At 42.4% G+C, this 19,956-nt stretch overlaps 1 protein-coding gene across 11 annotated transcripts in view; it reads left to right on the top strand.

The window, feature by feature from the left end:
* Atp8a1 (ATPase, aminophospholipid transporter (APLT), class I, type 8A, member 1) overlaps positions 1 to 19,956 on the top strand; it is a 229,346-nt gene that overhangs the window by 117,452 nt on the left and 91,938 nt on the right. For all 11 annotated transcript variants that reach the window (NM_001038999.2, NM_009727.3, NM_001284345.1 and 8 more), the window contains one exon: positions 102 to 241. In NM_001038999.2, the coding sequence (NP_001034088.1) occupies positions 102 to 241 (140 nt within the window). The remainder of the gene's footprint in view (positions 1 to 101; positions 242 to 19,956) is intronic.

Below are 19,956 nucleotides of genomic sequence, written 5' to 3'. Positions count from 1 at the left end.
AATTGTTTAAAACTCAGTGAGACTACTCAAAATTGGGTCTTGTTAAATAATGGGAGCATCAGGCTAGCGACGAAATCTATTGGGTGTGCTGCCTTTTACAGGGCTGAGGACTTTGTGTTTTGCTGTGGCTGAGATTTCTGAGAGCGACTTCGAGGAGTGGCGGGCCGTCTACCACCGCGCATCCACGTCGGTACAGAACAGGCTGCTGAAGCTGGAGGAGAGCTACGAACTAATTGAAAAGGTGCGTGGAACATTGTCACCTTCAGACAGTGAGTGCGTTTCCGCAAATGTCCATTCTTTGCTTGGGGACCAGTAAAGTGCGAAACCAGTATATGTAAAGGGGTAGTTGTCTAGGGGCTTGCCGAGTTCCTTTCGTGGCATGGACCAGGAAGGACAGAAGGTAGACCTATAGAGAAAGATCTTTACCAGTTTATTTAACAGTTTAATGCCTTCAGGATGGGAGGTGCCTACGGTTGAAGTTCTCTAAATGGATGCTGGTTCGGGTATGTTATAGGGCTCCCAGGCCTCTCCTTTTCCCTTCCTGGCTCCCATGTCTTCGAGTTCTTCGCACAGTACTTTCTGTGATTATGAAGCTGCCAATCCAAGGAGCCCACTTTCACCTTTCCTATCTACCTGTGTTCATCTATTTAATGACAAGCCTTATGATCGAGTCTCGCGATCAATAAATTAATACATCTTAAGATAGTCTAATAGCTTTCTGAAAGGGCCCAAGGACTAGCTGTTATTGTATGTAGATCTTCGCTGTTTTGCGTCATGAGTAGGTTCTGAATACAAGCAGTCTCCCGCTAGTGTATCCCATTGCTTCTGCACCACTGAAGACTTGGGTCAGGTACACACAAAGGCAGCCACTTACTTAAGCACATGGGGACATCTGCACAGAGGCAAGTGTGCTCACACGGACACATACATATGCAGACGCAGACATGATGTGTCTGTTATGTGTAATTACTATGTTTATGTAATATGAAATGATATAGCTTTGTGGATTTGTAATAAACTGTAGTAGAACAGTCAGCGGCCTGGTCCTTTCTCCTGCACTCACTTGGGCTGTAACTACTTACTGTGTTCCTTTATGATCTCTGTCAAATGCCTGCATTTTACAGTTAAACAAAAAAAGCCTATTCGGGCTGACAGCGGTAGATATCCTGTGACTGAAGCTGCATCTGGAGCGAGAATTCTTGTCTCCTTAATTAACGACAACCAACACTTTGTGTAGTCCTTACTGTGTGCCTAGCGGTACAGTGGCACTTTCGTCTGTTGACATGTTTAGTCCTTTTGAGGAACTAATTATCCCTATTTACAAATGAGGATACCCAGGTAACAGAGAGGCTAAGACACTAGACCAAGGTCACAGAGCTCAAAAAAGGATTATCAGACAGACCTCTGTGCTCTAATGTATCTAAGGGCCTTCACTGTAGCTTAAACTTGCCAGTCAGTCTCTGCCCAGTTACTGGATTCCCTCAGTGTCTTACCTGTGTGCAGCATGGGATAAAAGGAGCCTCTGAGGTGCAGGGAGCCTCCGAGGTGCAGGGAGCCTCTGAGGTGCAGGGAGCCTCTGAGGTGCAGGGAGCCTCTGAGGTGCAGGGAGCCTCTGAGGTGCAGGGAGCCTCTGAGGTGGAGCTCTCTGGATCTTGCCAGCAGGTGGAAAAGCTGGCATTTTTCTCCTCTCTGTTAGGAAACTTAGGTACTTCCCATGTTGGAAGGCAAATGGGACTAAGACCTCTGAGGACTAATTCGCCTTCGCTCACACCCTCCCCACACCCTCCCCTTCATGGAACACTAGGGAACATCTTACTCCAGCAGCAGGAGGTTCTTCTCAGACACATGTAATTGCTACATGTAACTCAAAGTATGCTCCTGTCTCCATAAAATACTGTAATAAGTTTAGGGATGATAGCTTGTTTCTTACATAAATTATGGGATATTACATGTCCCTTATACTTACATATTATTTAATAATGCACATAGATGATACACATCTATGATTAAAAACTTTTAACTGGGATACACATTCAACCATTATCCAGCAGATGGCGATCATGAGTTACATTAAAATTTAAGTTTCCTGGGCCCCTTAAATAGTATACAAATACAGATACCTCCTAAAGACTGTCCCTTATAGGAATGAAAGGGGGAATTTAGAGCTAACTGATTTTTAACATTCGTGGTAACCCTCTTGTTGTGAAATCTGTAATGTAGAATGTTAGGGAGACAGAGTCCCTTCCTCAGCCTGCCTGTTCCAAGTAAGAACAGCATTTTGTATGTGTTCCTACTCCAAACATAGGCCTCTTTAGAGACCACTGTGGTCTGCCCAGATTCCCTAAGTGAGGAACTTGGAGGAAGGTCTGAAGGAAGCTTTGAAATAGCTCTGCAAAAAAATATTTTGCCAGTTAGCGAGCAGTAGTATTTTCGGGACTAGGCAGAGTCCTTTGAGGATGGCAGGGCTTTGTATGTGTGTGTACGTGTGCATCTGTGTGTGTGTGTGTGTGTGTGTGTGTGTGTGTGTGTGTGTGTGTGTGTGAGTCTGAGCGGGATGGCTCTGCTGTTGGTCTGAGGTTCCCCTCTGTTAAAATCAGCCGAGTTGGCATTCAGAAGATGTGGTTACTACCTTTGCAAACAGCCCAGCGAGACACCGAAGAGACCACCAGTTCCAGAGACGTTTCACCTGGCTGTAAATTTAGCTGTCACGGCCTCCGAGTTCATCTTTGTCTGAGATACACTGGCTGTGCAATCTGTTCTTTATGACTTTGGAATCCATTCGCATGTAGACAAGTACTATTGGACTGCATGTGGAAAGACGGTTCATTTCTAAACCCTGAGAGCGGTTTTCGCGTTTGCTTTTGCTTTTTAGAGCAGAGTCCATTTCCCAAACAAAACATTGGTAAATCATATTCGCGACTGATGAAAGCTAAGCTGCTCCGGTTAGCGTGAAGGGTAGAGAGGAGCGGCTTCAACTCCTCCTCTGCCTCCACCGTGCCTCATGGTGGTCCATGAGGAGCCTCCCAGGACTCCGGGCACCACTGAGTGCAACATGAAAACTGTATTATGTTACATCTGTGTGTGGGTGTTTTAGGACTGTGCTTCTTAAAAGGATCAGAGAGCATCACTGTCATGCAAGATGCTGCCGAGTATATTCGAATGAGTGACACATGGTGCCGTACACACAGTAATCACATTACACCAAAAACATTCTAAAAGTGGAGAGATTTGGAGAGCTTCTGCTAAAAAACAATATTTTTAATATATGACAGAGTAAGTGAAATTTTTATAGTATAATTAAACTTGTGGTTATAAACTCTCATATCCCTCCACTGTTTGTCCAAACCAGAGACTTGGTTTTTAAATTTGAGTTAAACCCCCTCTTCCTTTGGGAGTTATAACTCTTACATAAGCTTGAAACTATGTGGCCAGGCGTGGTGACACACGCCTTTAAGCCCAGCACTCAGGAGGCAGAAGAAAGGGGACGGCTGTTTGGAGCCAACCTACTCTACATAGATAGTTCCAGGCTAGCTGGTGCCACATAGTGAGACCCTTTCTCAAAGGGTGGGTGGATGGATGAATGGATGGATGAATGGATAGATGGATGATAGATTGATCCAAAAAGGCCACATCCAAGAGAATACTGCCATTCATCCTTTACTGTGACACTGCTCCTTTTCTTCCAAGACATCCATGTCTTAGAATCCACTGGCTTTACTCTCCAGGGCCATGCCACAGAGAATAGAATGTGGGAGGCTTAAAACTGTCCCCGATACTGTCCTCTCTGTGGACAGTTATCATTAGAGAAGATTTGGGATTTAGCGTTTATGGTGTTTGGGTGCTAGTGTTTGCATTCCTATCATAGACTCTTCAGAATAATAAAAACTTCTCATACCGTGAGTTGTTTCTAGAGTAGATTACTAGTACTTAGTTACTGAGTATAAGATGAACGGTGGCGTTTATTACTGGGAAAGGCCAAGTTTCTCAGCCGTTAGAAAGTAGAGAGGATTAAGACACGGAGGGGCTGGCGCCCTGACAGGTCCTCCCCGCTGTCTTGACCCACTTTGTGGTCCGCAGCACCTCCTCTTCTCTTTGTCACCACCTGAGAGAATTTACAGTTGTCTCATTTTGCAAACGACAAACTCACCCTGTTTTGCTGCCCTTCGCCTCCTTCCTTGGGAGGACAGGCACTATATTCAGAGTCAACCTTAGTTCACCTTACGAAGAAGCCGCTTCAGGTGTGCGCTTTGCTTTGAAAAAAACAAAAACAACAGACTATTTTTAAAAACAAACTGAAGTTTTTGATCCATTTAATTCTATGGATCAGAAAGGATTATAAGTAATGATAATCAGGAGGTTTGGAAGTTCTGGTGGTTGTCTCTATGAAGTTTCTCTCCTGCTTACTGTAATCTGCCTTTTTAATTTTATTCTAACATTTGTAAGGCATGTAAATTACTTCTGCCTCATCCTCATATGATGCCGCTATATTCCTTTGAAATTAACAGGACACAGGCCTCTGGTTTAACCTTCACGTAATTAAGTTAAATCATCGGTCGAAATTTGTGTGTTTTCATAGTAGCTATAGGGTTTTGGTTTTTTTTTTTAGTATTTATATTAATTTGCTTCAATAGGAAAAAATTACGTCTTTCACATTGCTGCTAAATGTAGACGCCTGCCGTGCAAAAGCAGGTCATGTACTCAAGAGTTGGAGAAAGCCACGCGAGATGCAGCATATATACAGACTGAGCCTGGAGAGGCACAGTATTTCCCTGGTGACAGAAGTTTTATCTTTTGTTTCAAGTTTTCAGTTGGGAAATATGCTTTTCAAAATGAGCATTTTTTTTCCATCTGTTGACATTTCTTTTCCAAAAACAGATTATGGGCCAGAAGGTCCTTTATGAGCAGAGGAGTGAAGTCAGAACGCTATAACTTTGGTATCATCTCTCCTTTGTGATTAACATAAATCGCCTGCTAGACTGAGGCTTCCTGCGAGCGGTGACTGTGTTCATCACATTCCTCACTCTGTCCCGGTATTTGACTATCTGGCCTGTGTTAATCACTCAGTAAATATTTGACGAATAAATGAATTATTCAGTCAAGTAAATTATTCAGAAACTAGAGCCTCGTAGGTGTTTTCCTAATGAGAGTCTGCCCCCTAGCTCGAGTTTTGTGTGTGCTGACCTGGGTTTCCAAGATGGCGCCACTAAGGATCAATTTAGGAGTGTGTTAGGAAACGAGGAGGTAATTTTTATGCCATTCATTCTTTAGAAATGTAGGCGCATTCACTTTTTTAAGTGCTCTTCTCATGTTACTTATATATAAAAGGAGGAGAAGATGCTTGGAAAAAACTCAAAAACAAATATGTTGAACTCTGATGCATAAGGGGCCCTAAAGCATAGTAATGGGAGCTAAGCAAAAACCTCTGCTTTCCTTTTAGTGATTGGAAAGGAACAGCACACTGACACACACGTACACACAAAGTGCAACTCTAACCAGGGATAGAGCCCTGGACACTGAGACAAGGTATTAAGATAGTATATTGAAGTCATAATCTTTTTTATTTTCTCCTTTATCTCCCTTATTTTCCCTCAACATCTAGTTGATATTTTGAGGATGTTTATAGATTGCCTCCATGTGGTGCAATGCAGACCAACCGTGACATCCATGTGACTGAGTCCAACAGCCTTGTGCCCCTTGTGGCATGTGGCAAGAAGCGACTTAAGAGTTTCCTAGAGGAATTCTGAACTTAATAGAAAGCAGGACTTTTCTTGAATGCCAATGGCTGCCAGGTTCACGGAGACTTCGGAATCACAGTGGAATGCCTCCTCAGATAAAACTACCACGTCTATTCTTAGTAGCTGCAAGTGCCACTTCTCGTTTGTACTAAAAGCTGAGTGAAGGTTTACATGGTGTATTGGGGACTGTGCAGTTGAGAATCCTGGTAGTTTCTGGTTTACTCCTTGCTTGAGAACATCTGCAGCTTGTCAGCTCATCTGCAAGTCAGTCCTGCCCCTTTCTGCACAGTGTCTAACCTTCATGTCCTCTACTCTTCCCCTGATTGGTTTGTTTGAGTTTTTTTCCTCAGTGTCAGAAATCAAACTCCAGGCTTCACACATTCGAGTCAGGCAACAGTACCACTAACCTCAACTCCCAGATACCCTGAGTATTTAGTTCAGGGATCTCTAAAGTAAATGTACGAGATGGTCCGTTAGGATGGTCAGAAAAATGGTGGGCCTTCTGATCGATCGTTCATCTCATCTTTTTTGTACTTTCACAATGCAGATCAGTTTTAATATTCTGAACAAGTATGTCATTGGGAGATGCGTCATTGTCTTCGTGAAGGATTTATTGCTGTGAAGAAACTCAATGACCAAGGCAACTCTTATAAAAGAAACCATTTAATTTGGGGCTAGCTTACAGTTTCAAAGCTTTAGTCCATCCATTACCATCATTGTGGGAAGCATGGAATCATGCAGGCAGACATGGTGCTGGAGGACCCAAAAGTTCTACATCTTGATCCAAAGACTAGAGGAGGCGACTAGAGTCCATACTGGATGGAGCCTGAGCATAGGAGACCTCAAAGCCCACCTACACTTTTCTGGAGGCCACACCTTCTCCAATGAAGCCACACCTCCTAATAGTGCCACTCCCTATAGCCAAGCATTCAAACTCATGAATCTATGGGGGGGGGGGGGGGTATACCTATCCAAACCACCCAGTCATATTGGTTAAAAACTACTCAAGTTTTTTTTCCTCCTATACTACACAAAAAGTTTGGGATGCTCTATCTAATTTCATCCCCAGAAGAATACTATCAAATCAGTAATTTTACTCTCTTCTTGCTGTTGTGAAAGTAGGATTCCCAGGTAGCTTAAGTTACTCGCTATGGGATATATCCATGTTGTCAGCTGGCAGAACAGGGATTGAAAACAAAGTTCTGTCTTAATTCCAGTCTCATGGTGAGAGTCTGTATGTGAGGCTGCCAGGTCGGTTGAAAAAGAAAACAATATATAAAAATATTGGAAACAAAAAAATGAAGCATAATAAAGTGTGCAGTTGTATAATCATTAGACCAGCATTTGGGGTAAGAGTGGGCTCACTTGGGACTTCTCCATTTAGTAAGCGAGGCAGACGATACTTTTTGTAGTATGCGCCTTAAAAATGGACATAACAATTTTCATGATTTCCCTTCAACTTGTGATCTTAGAGTACCCATGATTTCCTGCCATTTCTGATCCCGTGCTCCCCTTTTCTGGTGAGAGTGCTCCTTTCTTACCAGCTCTCCTTGGTGGACTTTTCACTCTGGGCATGGCTGGCGTCTGACTCAGATAGGATAGATAGATATGCTGTTTTTTTTTTCCTAGCCACACCCAAATCGCTTCTCAGAGCCTGATTCTTTTTCAACTGGGTGTGTGAAGTTCTGGCCTCACTTGCCAAGCCCTTGGGTTTATGAGTTCAAATGGGATTTCTGTGGTTCAGAAGAAAACATCAAGTCAAAGCCTTTTTCTTGGCCTTAGAAGAATGACCCAGTTGCGTGATCTCTCCAGAAGCATCCAGCAAGCATTCCTGTGAATTAATGTCCTTAGTTTTAACGCCCTAGCCCAGCTTGAACTAAAAGGGAAGAAGTAGGAGCTCTTTTGTAAGTGAAACCACAATGTGATGTGCTGAAGGATGCTGAGAAAAAGAGGCCCAGAGGCCGGTGCCTGCACAGTGCAGACCACAGAGGAGCCTGGCTGGCTTTGAGAACCAGCTGTGGTACGGAACTGAGAGTCCCAGGCACAGCCGGTCCCAGGCACAGCCGGTCCCAGGATCACTAAAGTTCAAGAACAGTGGTATCTTAACTGGCATCTGTGCCACTGTGGTGGTACCCACCGCCTACGCCACGTGGTGACAGTCAGGCGGCCTCTGGCTATTTCCTATGTTAGGTGGATCATGGAGATCCAGCTCAAATCCTCATGCTAGCTCAGCAAGCACTTTATCAATGGGGTGTCTCCTCAGCCCCCAACCATTGCATTCTTTTTTTATTTAAATTTTTTTATTACGTATTTTCCTCAATTACATTTCCAATGCTATCCCAAAAGACCCCCCATACCCTCCCCCCCACTCCCCTACCTACCCATTCCCACTTTTTGGCCCTGGCATTCTACATTTACACAATGGAGTACTAATCAGCTATTAAAAGGAATGAATTTATGAAATTCCTAGGCAAATGTTTGGACCTGGAGGGCATCATCCTGAGTGAGGTAACACAATCACAAAAGACCTCAAATGATATGTACTCACTGATAAGTGGATATTAGCCCAGAAACTTAGTATACCCGAGATATAAGATACAATTTGCAAAACACATGAAACTGAAGAAGAACAAAGACCAAAGTGTGGACACTTTGCCCCTTCTTAGAATTGGGAACAATCACCCATGGAAGGAGTTACAGAGAAAAATTTTGGAACTGGGACAAAAGGATGGACCATCTAGAGACTGCCATATCCAGGGATCCATCCCATAATTAGCCTCCAAACGATGACACCATTGCATACACCAGCAAGAGTTTGCTGAAAGGACCTTGATATAGCTGTCTCTTGTGAGACTAGGCCGGGGCCTAGCAAACACATAAGTGGATGCTCACAGTCAGCTATTGAATGGATCACAAACATTGCATTCTTACAATGTGAAGCAGTGTTACTCTGATGATAACTCTATGTTAGAGTTAAGAAGTTTTTCCTGAAGTGTAGGATTACAGGGGCGTGGGGTGGGTGGGGAAGACCTGGGAATGGAAGACTGGAAGCCAGACCAAGGAGAAGGTAGATATTTTTTTAATTTTTAATATTTTTTATTACATATTTTCCTCAATTACATTTCCAATGCTATCCCAAAAGTCCCCCATACCCCCCCCCACTTCCCTACCCACCCATTCCCATTTTTTTGGCCCTGGCGTTCCCCTGTACTGGGGCATATAAAGTTTGTGTGTCCAATGGGCCTCTCTTTCTAGTGATGGTCGACTAGGCCATCTTTTGATACATATGCAGCTAGAGTCAAGAGTTCCGGGGTACTGGTTAGTTCATAATGTTGTTCCACCTATAGGGTTGCAGATCCTTTTAACTCCTTGGGTACTTTCTCTAGCTCCTCCATTGGGAGCCCTGTGATCCATCCAATAGCTGACTGTGATCATCCACTTCTGTGTTTGCTAGGCCCCGGCATAGTCTCACAAGAGACAGCTATATCTGGGTCCTTTCAGCAAAATCTTGCTAGTGTATGCAATGGTGTCAGCGTTTGGAAGCTGATTATGGGGTGGATCCCTGGATATAGCAGTCTCTAGATGGTCCATCCTTTCGTCACAGCTCCAAACTTTGTCTCTGTAACTCCTTCCATGGGTGTTTTGTTCCCAATTCTAAGAAGGGGCACAGTGTTCACACTTTGGTCTTCATTCTTCTTGAGTTTCATGCGTTTAGCAAAGTGTATCTTATATCTTGGGTATCCTAAGTTTTGGGCTAATATCCACTTATCAGTGAGTACATATTGTGTGAGTTCCTTTGTGATTGGGTTACCTCACTCAGGATGATGCCCTCCAGGTCCATCCATTTGGCTAGGAATTTCATAAATTCATTCTTTTTAATAGCTGAGTAGTACTCCATTGTGTAAATGTACCACATTTTCTGTATCCATTCCTCTGTTGAGGGGCATCTGGGTTCTTTTCCAGCTTCTGGCTATTATAAATAAGGCTGCTATGAACATAGTAGAGCATGTGTCCTTCTTACCGGTTGGGACATCTTCTGGATATATGCCCAGGAGAGGTATTGCTGGATCCTCTGGTAGTACTATGTCCAATTTTCTAAGGAACCGCCAGACTGATTTCCAGAGTGGTTGTACAAGCTTGCAATCCCAGAGAAGGCAGATATTAAACGAGGCTAGAGTATTCTATCAAGAAGGAGGCAGGTGCAGGGATGGAGCAACTACAGGCATTCTACAGTCTCAGGTCTGCTCCTGCCAGCCTGGTGGCTACATTCACCCTCTAGCTTTCTTTACTGGAGCATAGCTACCTCCGTCTGTTTACATACTGTCTTTAGCTGTTTTTATATTATAATGGTAGAATTTAGTTCCTTCAGGAAATTGTGACCCTCTGAGCCTGAACTATTTATTATTATTATTATTATTATTACTATTATTATTATTATTATCATTATCATTATTTAGAGAAAAGCAGGTTAATATCCGGCTCCAGACCAACAGTTCTTAGAGTGAGGTCCTCAGACCAGCAACGCTATAGGGAACTGCACAGTCCCAAGCTTCCAGTGAGCTCTGGTCAAATGAGAAATTAGTTCTGTGTGTGGAGCCCCATAATGTGTCACTGAATCCCTAAGGATTCTAATGCCTGCTGAGGTGAATTACCCTCACTGAAGGCAAAGCAAGGCAGAGTTTAAGAGGAAAGTTTCTAACCATACTTTTTTCCTTTTCTCTCAGTGATAGGCTATCACTCTCAAACTCATGACATTAGCCCCACCTAGTTTCCAATTCACTGTGGTCCTCCTACCTGGGTGTCCTGAGGGCCAAGATTACAGGCATGAGCCACCATGACTGGCTTGCTTGATAAGTTCTAAATTTCATGATGCAAAGAGCTCACAGTTGTATCTCCAATATCTTGCTTTGATCTCTTGCATAACATTTATGAATGAACAAACGAACGAACGAACGAACGAACGAACGAACAAGTGTACCTGTGTAAAGCACCTAATCTCTAAATATGAAACTGGGACCTGTGTGTGGAAAGAGGGAATCGGGTAGCCCTGTCTGGGTGGCTCAGCACTGGGGCTGAAACTCATTCTATGAGGAAAGAACTGTAAAGGCTGTGTCAGAGGCAAATGTTTAAAGACCCAGTGTTTGCATCATCAGACTCTCCCACCTGGTTCCTCTGGCACGGGTTGCTGCTCTTCTCCTACAGTCAAGTCAGCTGTTCCTCTCTTTGACTCTAGATAGTGTATCCGACCTCCTGGTGTCTAGAACCTTCTTCTCCTTAGGAAATATTAGGTGTTAGTAACACCTCACTGTCCTAGACATAGTCTATCAGGGTTACTGTGTCTTGCTGGGTTATGTGTATATTTACTCCAGGGGTAAAATTCTGCATATCAGTATTGTATCTTTATCTTTAGAGAAACTGCTGCCAAACAGACCGTGTTACACTCAGAAGTGTGAATAGACTATTCTATTTCCCCCATTTAAAACGTAACAGTCCAAATACTGATGACCTACTTGCTAATATGAAAATATAGGTCACTTTGAAGGCCTGTTACTTAGTAAAGTCTATATGCATTGACAGGAAAAACACAGTTTCTCTATCCATCTTAATATGTGGTACTGGCATATACTTGAAGTTCTTAAATATTCTATATGAAAGTTTTTATGTTCACTGGGGTAGAAATTTTACATTTATCTCCCCCTTCTTTAAAAAAGAAAAAAGACTGCATACTTTAGAAACATCTAAAGAAAAAATAAGATTATTAAGGGCTTTTGTAGGTAAGTAAATATTATTTCACAATTTTTCTTTAATAACTAAATGCATAGTATGTCAGAGTCATCAACCCGAAACCTTTATAACTTTAAGCGTGGTGACATTTTTGAGAGTAAAATAAGCATTTAGGATTTTTTTTCATTCATATTGCCATGGGAATTTCCTGGTGTTTCAACACATTCTGAATATGTAATTCCCACAGTGGCCACTAATGGCCATCTGTGTAAGGTAATACATATTTGAGATGAAATTGATTACCGCCTGAACACTTTGGAGCAGTGATCGGGAAAAGCAAAGTTCACATCGTTTTTATCCTAATGATAGCTGTGTAGCTAAAATATTAATTTCCAAAAGCAACGCAGCCTATCCTTCAGGATCCTAATCTCACCATAAAAGATACCAGACGCAAAGGACAGGAGCCGGCTGAGCTTCCCGTGATGGTGGGGATGACCGCCATTCTCCAGGGGCTCTTGGGATGAAAGGAAATGAACAGCCTTTGGGGTGAGTGCTTCTTTATTCATACCCAGTTAGGACAGCTGCAGTTTTGCTGGATGCTCACAACTGTTTACCATACATGTAAAAACTCCTGTAAGAATAGCCACCCACTGTGTAGCCATGGGGGATGGTGAGCTGGGGGGCAGCAACCAGAAAGTCCCAGATGCCAGAAAAGCAAGGGCCTCCCAGAACCCCACAGGGATGATGTTAGCTGAAACACCCCACAAAGGGGAGGGTGAACCTGCTGAGACCATAGCCAGAGATTAGGCATGCCCCCCCCCCACCAGTTGAGGGATGGGGCCACCCACCCATCTCCAAAATTCTAGCCCACAATTGTTCCTGTCTAACGGAAATACAGAGACAAAAAGTGGAACAAAGACTGAAGGAAAGGCCATCCAGAGACTACCCTACCTGGAGAGCCATCTCACAAGCAGACACCAAACCCAGACACTATTGAGGATGCCAAGAACTGCTTGCTGACAGGAATCTGATACAGCTGACTCCTGAGAGGCTCTGCCAGGTCCTGACTGATAAAGATCGGGATGCTTGCAACCAACCATCAGACTGAGCACAGGAACCCCAAAGGAGGAGTTAGGGGAAGGACTGAAGGAGGCCTTATCTGGCATCAATGGGAGGGGAGGCCCTTGGTCCTGTGAAGGCTTGATGCCCCAGTGTAGAGGAATGCTAGGGCACTGAAGTGGGGGGGGGGGGTGGATGGGGGAGCACCCTCATAGAAGCAGGGGGAGGGGAGATGGGATAAGGAGTTTGCAGAGGGGGAACCAGGAAAGGGGAAAACATTTGAAATGTGAACAAATAAAATATCTAATAAAAAAAGAAAAGAAAGAAAAGAATAGTTACTAGCTACACACGCCGCTCTATTCTGCTCACCACCTTTGTGGCACACCTGACTGACTTGATTCTTTAAATTATTCTTGCTTGCCTTGGAAATGTCTCCCTTTGCCAGGATAAAACCAAACTCTTTCCTTCTTTCAAATATGATTTCAACACGATCTCTCCAGTGAAGTCATTTCATTTTTATAGCTTTGTGTGTGGTAATGTGCACCTATATATTTTCTGAGCTCATTTTCCTCCCTAGAGGAGAGCTGGGGACTACACAAATATATGTGTTCATATAATGCACATGACTGTGTTTGTATCTTGACTCACACTAATTATCTAGCTACCCTAGTGTTTTGTGAAACACATTACAAAAGATAATCTTTTTTTAGTTTAGACACGTCCAACGGTTTCTTTCCGAGCAATCTCCATTGATGTTAAAATGGCCTCCCTTAGAATCAAACCTCCCATAGGATATTTAAGATGTGAGCACAACTTCATCTTGAATATATTCTCAAGGGAAAATGAGCCAGAATGATGTAACTGCAAATACCCTAAAGTAGATACAAGGGTTGATGGGGTCGCTGTGTGCGTGGTAGAATACAGCAACAGCACGGCTGTATCGTGGACATTAAACCTCTCTGCCTCTTCTCCTTGAGCTTGGTGATAATGATTCATCAGGTTATGATAGATTTCAAATCTGCTACCTATTCAAGATAGTACAAGACTATCTTCTTTGAAAAGGAGATGTGCCTTTCTGTTTCTGTGTCACTCTAAGTGCTGTGCATCAGGTGTGTCTGACAACTATCCAGGGGACTCGGAGCACATTGAGAAAAACATGGTCTCAATGGTAGAAATATTTTGGAACATTTGGTTTTGGATTTTGTCTTGTCTGTCACTTAAGGACTCACTCTCAATGCCACTGGAATGCAAAAATAAATAACACGACCCCACAGTTCAGCAAACCTTGCAGAGTCCCACACTCAAATGCCTGATCTTAACACAGGTTGAGTGTCCCTTGCCTGATATGCTCAGACCCCAAGTGTCTCAGAGTTTTGTTTGCTGTTTTGTTTTGCTTCCCAGATTTGGGACTTGTCTACATCGTGAGATTCTTTGGGAATGAGTCCCAAATCTAAACCCAGAATTCATTTTTTTTCATATACCCCCTCACTCACATGACTGAAGGTGGTTTTGTGTTATAATTATCCACATCTTGTTGCACCAACGTTTTGACCACCACCTGTCACCTGAGGTTTTCCCACTTGTGACATAATGTTGGTACTTGAACACATACAGATTTTGTTCCACTTCAGACTTCAGTTTTTTTCTATTGTAAGGGCTCAATCTGTATGGTAAATGAAAACATGTTAATAATAATAAAAAAAAAAAAAGTTAGCAGAATTCTGTGCCAAAAGCTAAAAGAAGCAGTAACATTTGAACTTGACTTCATTGTACGAATCAGGTGTCACTAGACAAGGGGTGAGGGGAAAGGTGGGGCTGTATGTATAGACCTACTCTACAAGTACCTTTCATATACTTGGCCCTCCATCACTTGTAGAAGAGGCTGTTGAAGGGCTAATTTAGCACTCATTCCCACCCATCTTCTACATGGAGGCTAGGCAAGCTAAATACATAATTAGGGACAGCCCTGTAACCTAGCCTGTCCAACTGGCCTTGTTTGGAAATATGTTGAGGCTTGTGCTCTGCCTCCCAAATGAGAAACAGATATACTTGGTATTGACTCCTTGCTCTCCACTTCAGAATAGCCATTCTAGTTGTGCCTAGGGACAACCTCTCTGAAATATTAGATGGACTGTAGAGTTGAACGTGGAAATGTGGTTGAGTTTCCAGTCACTACCTACCTCGAACCGACTTAGGTGAGAAAAACCGAACCTTCCCCTGTGTCGTTGTGAAGAGTTTTCTACTGCAGCTCGATGTACCCCCAGCTGATATAGGCATAAACTACATACACATGTAGCATGTGCTTGCTTCATGTCTTAGTGGTAAGCCTTGGTAATTCTTGAGATGTTTGTCTTGACTATTGCATAATAATCAGACTTGTCTTGATTATTGCATTTGTTACGGTAATCTGTGTTCAGTAACCTTTGCTGTTGTAATTGTTTTGAAACACCATAAGCTTAATAAATGCGTGTGTTCTTGTGGCTCCGTCAGCTAGCCATTCCTTCATCCCCCTCCCACTCCACGGGACTCACTCTCTGAGCTACAGTATTAAAAGTAGATTCACTCTACTGTCACTTCCAAGTATTTAAGCAAAAGGAAGGGCTGAGTGTCCCTCATTTTAAATCCAAAGCTGGAGATTATTAAGCTAAGCAAGGAAGGCATGTCAAAAGCCAAGAAAGGCTAAAAGCTTCTCTCTTTTCATCAAATAGCCAAGTCGTGACTATCATTCTTAAAGGAAGTTCAAGTCCTGTTCCAATGAACACACGAATGATACCAAAGCAAAACACTATCCCGACACTGATGTGCAGAATGTCTTAGTGGTTTGTTAGGAGATCAGACCTGCTAAAACATTCCCATAAGCCAAAATCTAATTCAAAGCAAGCTCTTGGCATCAGTGGTTCAGTGGTGGAATTTGCAGCCCCCTACCCCCAAGCAAGCTTTTTTTTTTCTTTTTTTTTTTTTTTTCCATTTTTTATTAGGTATTTAACTCATTTACATTTCCAATGCTATAGCAAAAGTCCCCCATATCCACCCACCCCCACTCCCCTGCCCACCCACTCCCCCTTTTTGGCCCTGGTGTTCCCCTGTACTGGGGCATATAAAGTTTGCAAGTCCAATGGGCCTCTCTTTCCAGTGATGGCCGACTAGGCCATCTTTTGATACATATGCAGCTAGAGAAAAGAGCTCCGGGGTACTGGTTAGTTCATAATGTTGTTCCACCTATAGGGTTGCAGATCCCTTTAGCTCCTTGGGTACTTTCTCTAGCTCCTCCATTGGGAGCCCTATGATCCATCCATTAGCTGACTGTGAGCATCCACTTCTGTGTTTGCTAGGCCCCGGCATAGTCTCACAAGAGACAGCTACATCTGGGTCCTTTCAATAAAATCTTGCTAGTGTATGCAATGGTGTCAGCGTTTGGATGCTGATTATGGGGTGGATCCCTGGATATGGCAGTCTCTACATGGTCCATCCTTTCATCTCAGCTCCAAACTTTGTCTCTGTAACTCCTTCCATGGGTGTTTTGTTCCCAAATCTAAGGAGGGGCATAGTGTCCACACTTCAGTCTTCATTCTTCTTGAGTTTCATGTGTTTAACAAATTATATCTTATATCTTGGGTATCCTAGGTTTGGGGCTAATATCCACTTATCAGTGAATACATATTGTGTGAGTTTCTTTGTGAATGTGTTACCTCACTCAGGATGATGCCCTCCAGGTCCATCCATTTGGCTAGGAACTTCATAAATTCATTCTTTTTAATAGCTGAGTAGTACTCCATTGTGTAGATGTACCACATTTTCTGTATCCATTCCTCTGTTGAGGGGCATCTGGGTTCTTTCCAGCTTCTGGCTATTATAAATAAGGCTGCTATGAACATAGTGGAGCATGTGTCCTTCTTACCTGTTGGGGCATCTTCTGGATATATGCCCAGGAGAGGTATTGCTGGATCCTCCGGTAGTACTATGTCCAGTTTTCTGAGGAACCGCCAGACTGATTTCCAGAGTGGTTGTACAAGCCTGCACTCCCACCAACAATGGAGGAGTGTTCCTCTTTCTCCACATCCACGCCAGCATCTGCTGTCACCTGAATTTTTGATCTTAGCCATTCTGACTGGTGTGAGGTGGAATCTCAGGGTTGTTTTGATTTGCATTTCCCTGATGATTAAGGATGTTGAACATTTTTTCAAGTGCTTCTCTGCCATTCGCTATTCCTCAGGTGAGAATTCTTTGTTCAGTTCTGAGCCCCATTTTTTAATGGGGTTATTTGATTTTCTGAAGTCCACCTTCTTGAGTTCTTTATATATGTTGGATATTAGTCCCCTATCTGATTTAGGATAGGTAAAGATCCTTTCCCAGTCTGTTGGTGGTCTTTTTGTCTTATTGACGGTGTCTTTTGCCTTGTAGAAACTTTGGAGTTTCATTAGGTCCCATTTGTCAATTCTCGATCTTACAGCACAAGCCATTGCTGTTCTGTTCAGGAATTTTTCCCCTGTGCCCATATCTTCAAGGCTTTTCCCCACTTTCTCCTCTATAAGTTTCAGTGTCTCTGGTTTTATGTGAAGTTCCTTGATCCACTTAGATTTGACCTTAGTACAAGGAGATAAGTATGGATCGATTCGCATTCTTCTACACGATAACAACCAGTTGTGCCAGCACCAATTGTTGAAAATGCTGTCTTTCTTCCACTGGATGGTTTTAGCTCCCTTGTCAAAGATCAAGTGACCATAGGTGTGTGGGTTCATTTCTGGGTCTTCAATTCTATTCCATTGGTCTACTTGTCTGTCTCTATACCAGTACCATGCAGTTTTTATCACAATTGCTCTGTAGTAAAGCTTTAGGTCTGGCATGGTGATTCCGCCAGAAGTTCTTTTATCCTTGAGAAGACTTTTTGCTATCCTAGGTTTTTTGTTATTCCAGACAAATTTGCAAATTGCTCCTTCCAATTCGTTGAAGAATTGAGTTGGAATTTTGATGGGGATTGCATTGAATCTGTAGATTGCTTTTGGCAAGATAGCCATTTTTACAATGTTGATCCTGCCAATCCATGAGCATGGGAGATCTTTCCATCTTCTGAGATCTTCCTTAATTTCTTTCTTCAGAGATTTGAAGTTTTTATCATACAGATCTTTCACTTCCTTAGTTAGAGTCACGCCAAGATATTTTATATTATTTGTGACTATTGAGAAGGGTGTTGTTTCCCTAATTTCTTTCTCAGCCTGTTTATTCTTTGTATAGAGAAAGGCCATTGACTTGTTTGAGTTTATTTTATATCCAGCTACTTCACCGAAGCTGTTTATCAGGTTTGGGAGTTCTCTGGTAGAATTTTTAGGGTCACTTATATATACTATCATATCATCTGCAAAAAGTGATATTTTGACTTCCTCTTTTCCAATTTGTATCCCCTTGATCTCCTTTTGTTGTCGAATTGCTCTGGCTAATACTTCAAGTACTATGTTGAAAAGGTAGGGAGAAAGTGGGCAGCCTTGTCTAGTCCCTGATTTTAGTGGGATTGCTTCCAGCTTCTCTCCATTTACTTTGATGTTGGCTACTGGTTTGCTGTAGATTGCTTTTATCATGTTTAGGTATGGGCCTTGAATTCCTGATCTTTCCAAAACTTTTATCATGAATGGGTGTTGGATCTTGTCAAATGCTTTTTCTGCATCTAATGAGATGATCATGTGGTTTTTGTCTTTGAGTTTGTTTATATAATGGATTACATTGATGGATTTTCGTATATTAAACCATCCCTGCATCCCTGGAATAAAACCTACTTGGTCAGGATGGATGATTGCTTTAATGTGTTCTTGGATTCGGTTAGCGAGAATTTTATTGAGGATTTTTGCATCGATATTCATAAGAGAAATTGGTCTGAAGTTCTCTATCTTTGTTGGATCTTTCTGTGGTTTAGGTATCAGAGTAATAGTGGCTTCATAAAATGAGTTGGGTAGAGTACCTTCTACTTCTATTTTGTGAAATAGTTTGTGCAGAATTGGAATTAGATCTTCTTTGAAGGTCTGATAGAACTCTGCACTAAACCCATCTGGTCCTGGGCTTTTTTTGGTTGGGAGACTATTAATAACTGCTTCTATTTCTTTAGGTGATATGGGACTGTTTAGATGGTCAACTTGATCCTGATTCAACTTTGGTACCTGGTATCTGTCCAGAAATTTGTCCATTTCATCCAGGTTTTCCAGTTTTGTTGAGTATAGCCTTTTGTAGAAGGATCTGATGGTGTTTTGGATTTCTTCAGGATCTGTTGTTATGTCTCCCTTTTCATTTCTGATTTTGTTAATTAGGATTTTGTCCCTGTGTCCTTTAGTGAGTCTAGCTAAGGGTTTATCTATCTTGTTGATTTTCTCAAAGAACCAACTCCTCGTTTGGTTAATTCTTTGAATAGTTCTTCTTGTTTCCACTTGGTTGATTTCACCCCTGAGTTTGATTATTTCCTGCCGTCTACTCCTCTTGGGTGAATTTGCTTCCTTTTTTTCTAGGGCTTTTAGATGTGTTGTCAAGCTGCTAGTATGTGCTGTCTCCTGTTTCTTCTTGGAGGCACTCAGAGCTATGAGTTTCCCTCTTAGAAATGCTTTCATTGTGTCCCATAGGTTTGGGTACGTTGTGGCTTCATTTTCATTAAACTCTAAAAAGTCTTTAATTTCTTTCTTTATTCCTTCCTTGACCAAGGTATCATTGAGAAGAGTGTTATTCAGTTTCCACGTGAATGTTGGCTTTCCATTATTTATGTTGTTATTGAAGATCAGTCTTAGGCCATGGTGGTCTGATAGGATACATGGGACAATTTCAATATTTTTGTATCTATTGAGGCCTGTTTGGTGACCAATTATATGGTCAATTTTGGAGAAGGTCCCGTGAGGTGCTGAGAAGAAGGTATATCCTTTTGTTTTAGGATAAAATGTTCTGTAGATATCTGTCAGGTCCATTTGTTTCATAACTTCTGTTAGTTTCACTGTGTCCCTGTTTAGTTTCTGTTTCCACGATCTGTCCTTTGAAGAAAGTGGTGTGTTGAAGTCGCCCACTATTATTGTGTGAGGTGCAATGTATGCTTTGAGCTTTACTAAAGTGTCTCTAATGAATGTGGCTGCCCTTGCATTTGGTGCGTAGATATTCAGAATTGAGAGTTCCTCTTGGAGGATTTTACCTTTGATGAGTATGAAGTGTCCCTCCTTGTCGTTTTTGATAACTTTGGGTTGGAAGTCGATTTTATCCAATATTAAAATGGCTACTCCAGCTTGTTTCTTCAGTCCATTTGCTTGGAAAATTGTTTTCCAGCCTTTCACTCTGAGGTAGTGTCTGTCTTTTTCCCTGAGATGGGTTTCCTGTAAGCAGCAGAATGTTGGGTCCTGTTTGTGTAGCCAGTCTGTTAGTCTATGTCTTTTTATTGGGGAATTGAGTCCATTGATATTAAGAGATATTAAGGAAAAGT

The sequence above is a fragment of the Mus musculus genome, chromosome 5, assembly GCF_000001635.26.
Source record: "Mus musculus strain C57BL/6J chromosome 5, GRCm38.p6 C57BL/6J".
NCBI lineage: Eukaryota > Metazoa > Chordata > Mammalia > Rodentia > Muridae > Mus > Mus musculus.
This window is presented reverse-complemented; position numbering and strand designations above follow the sequence as displayed.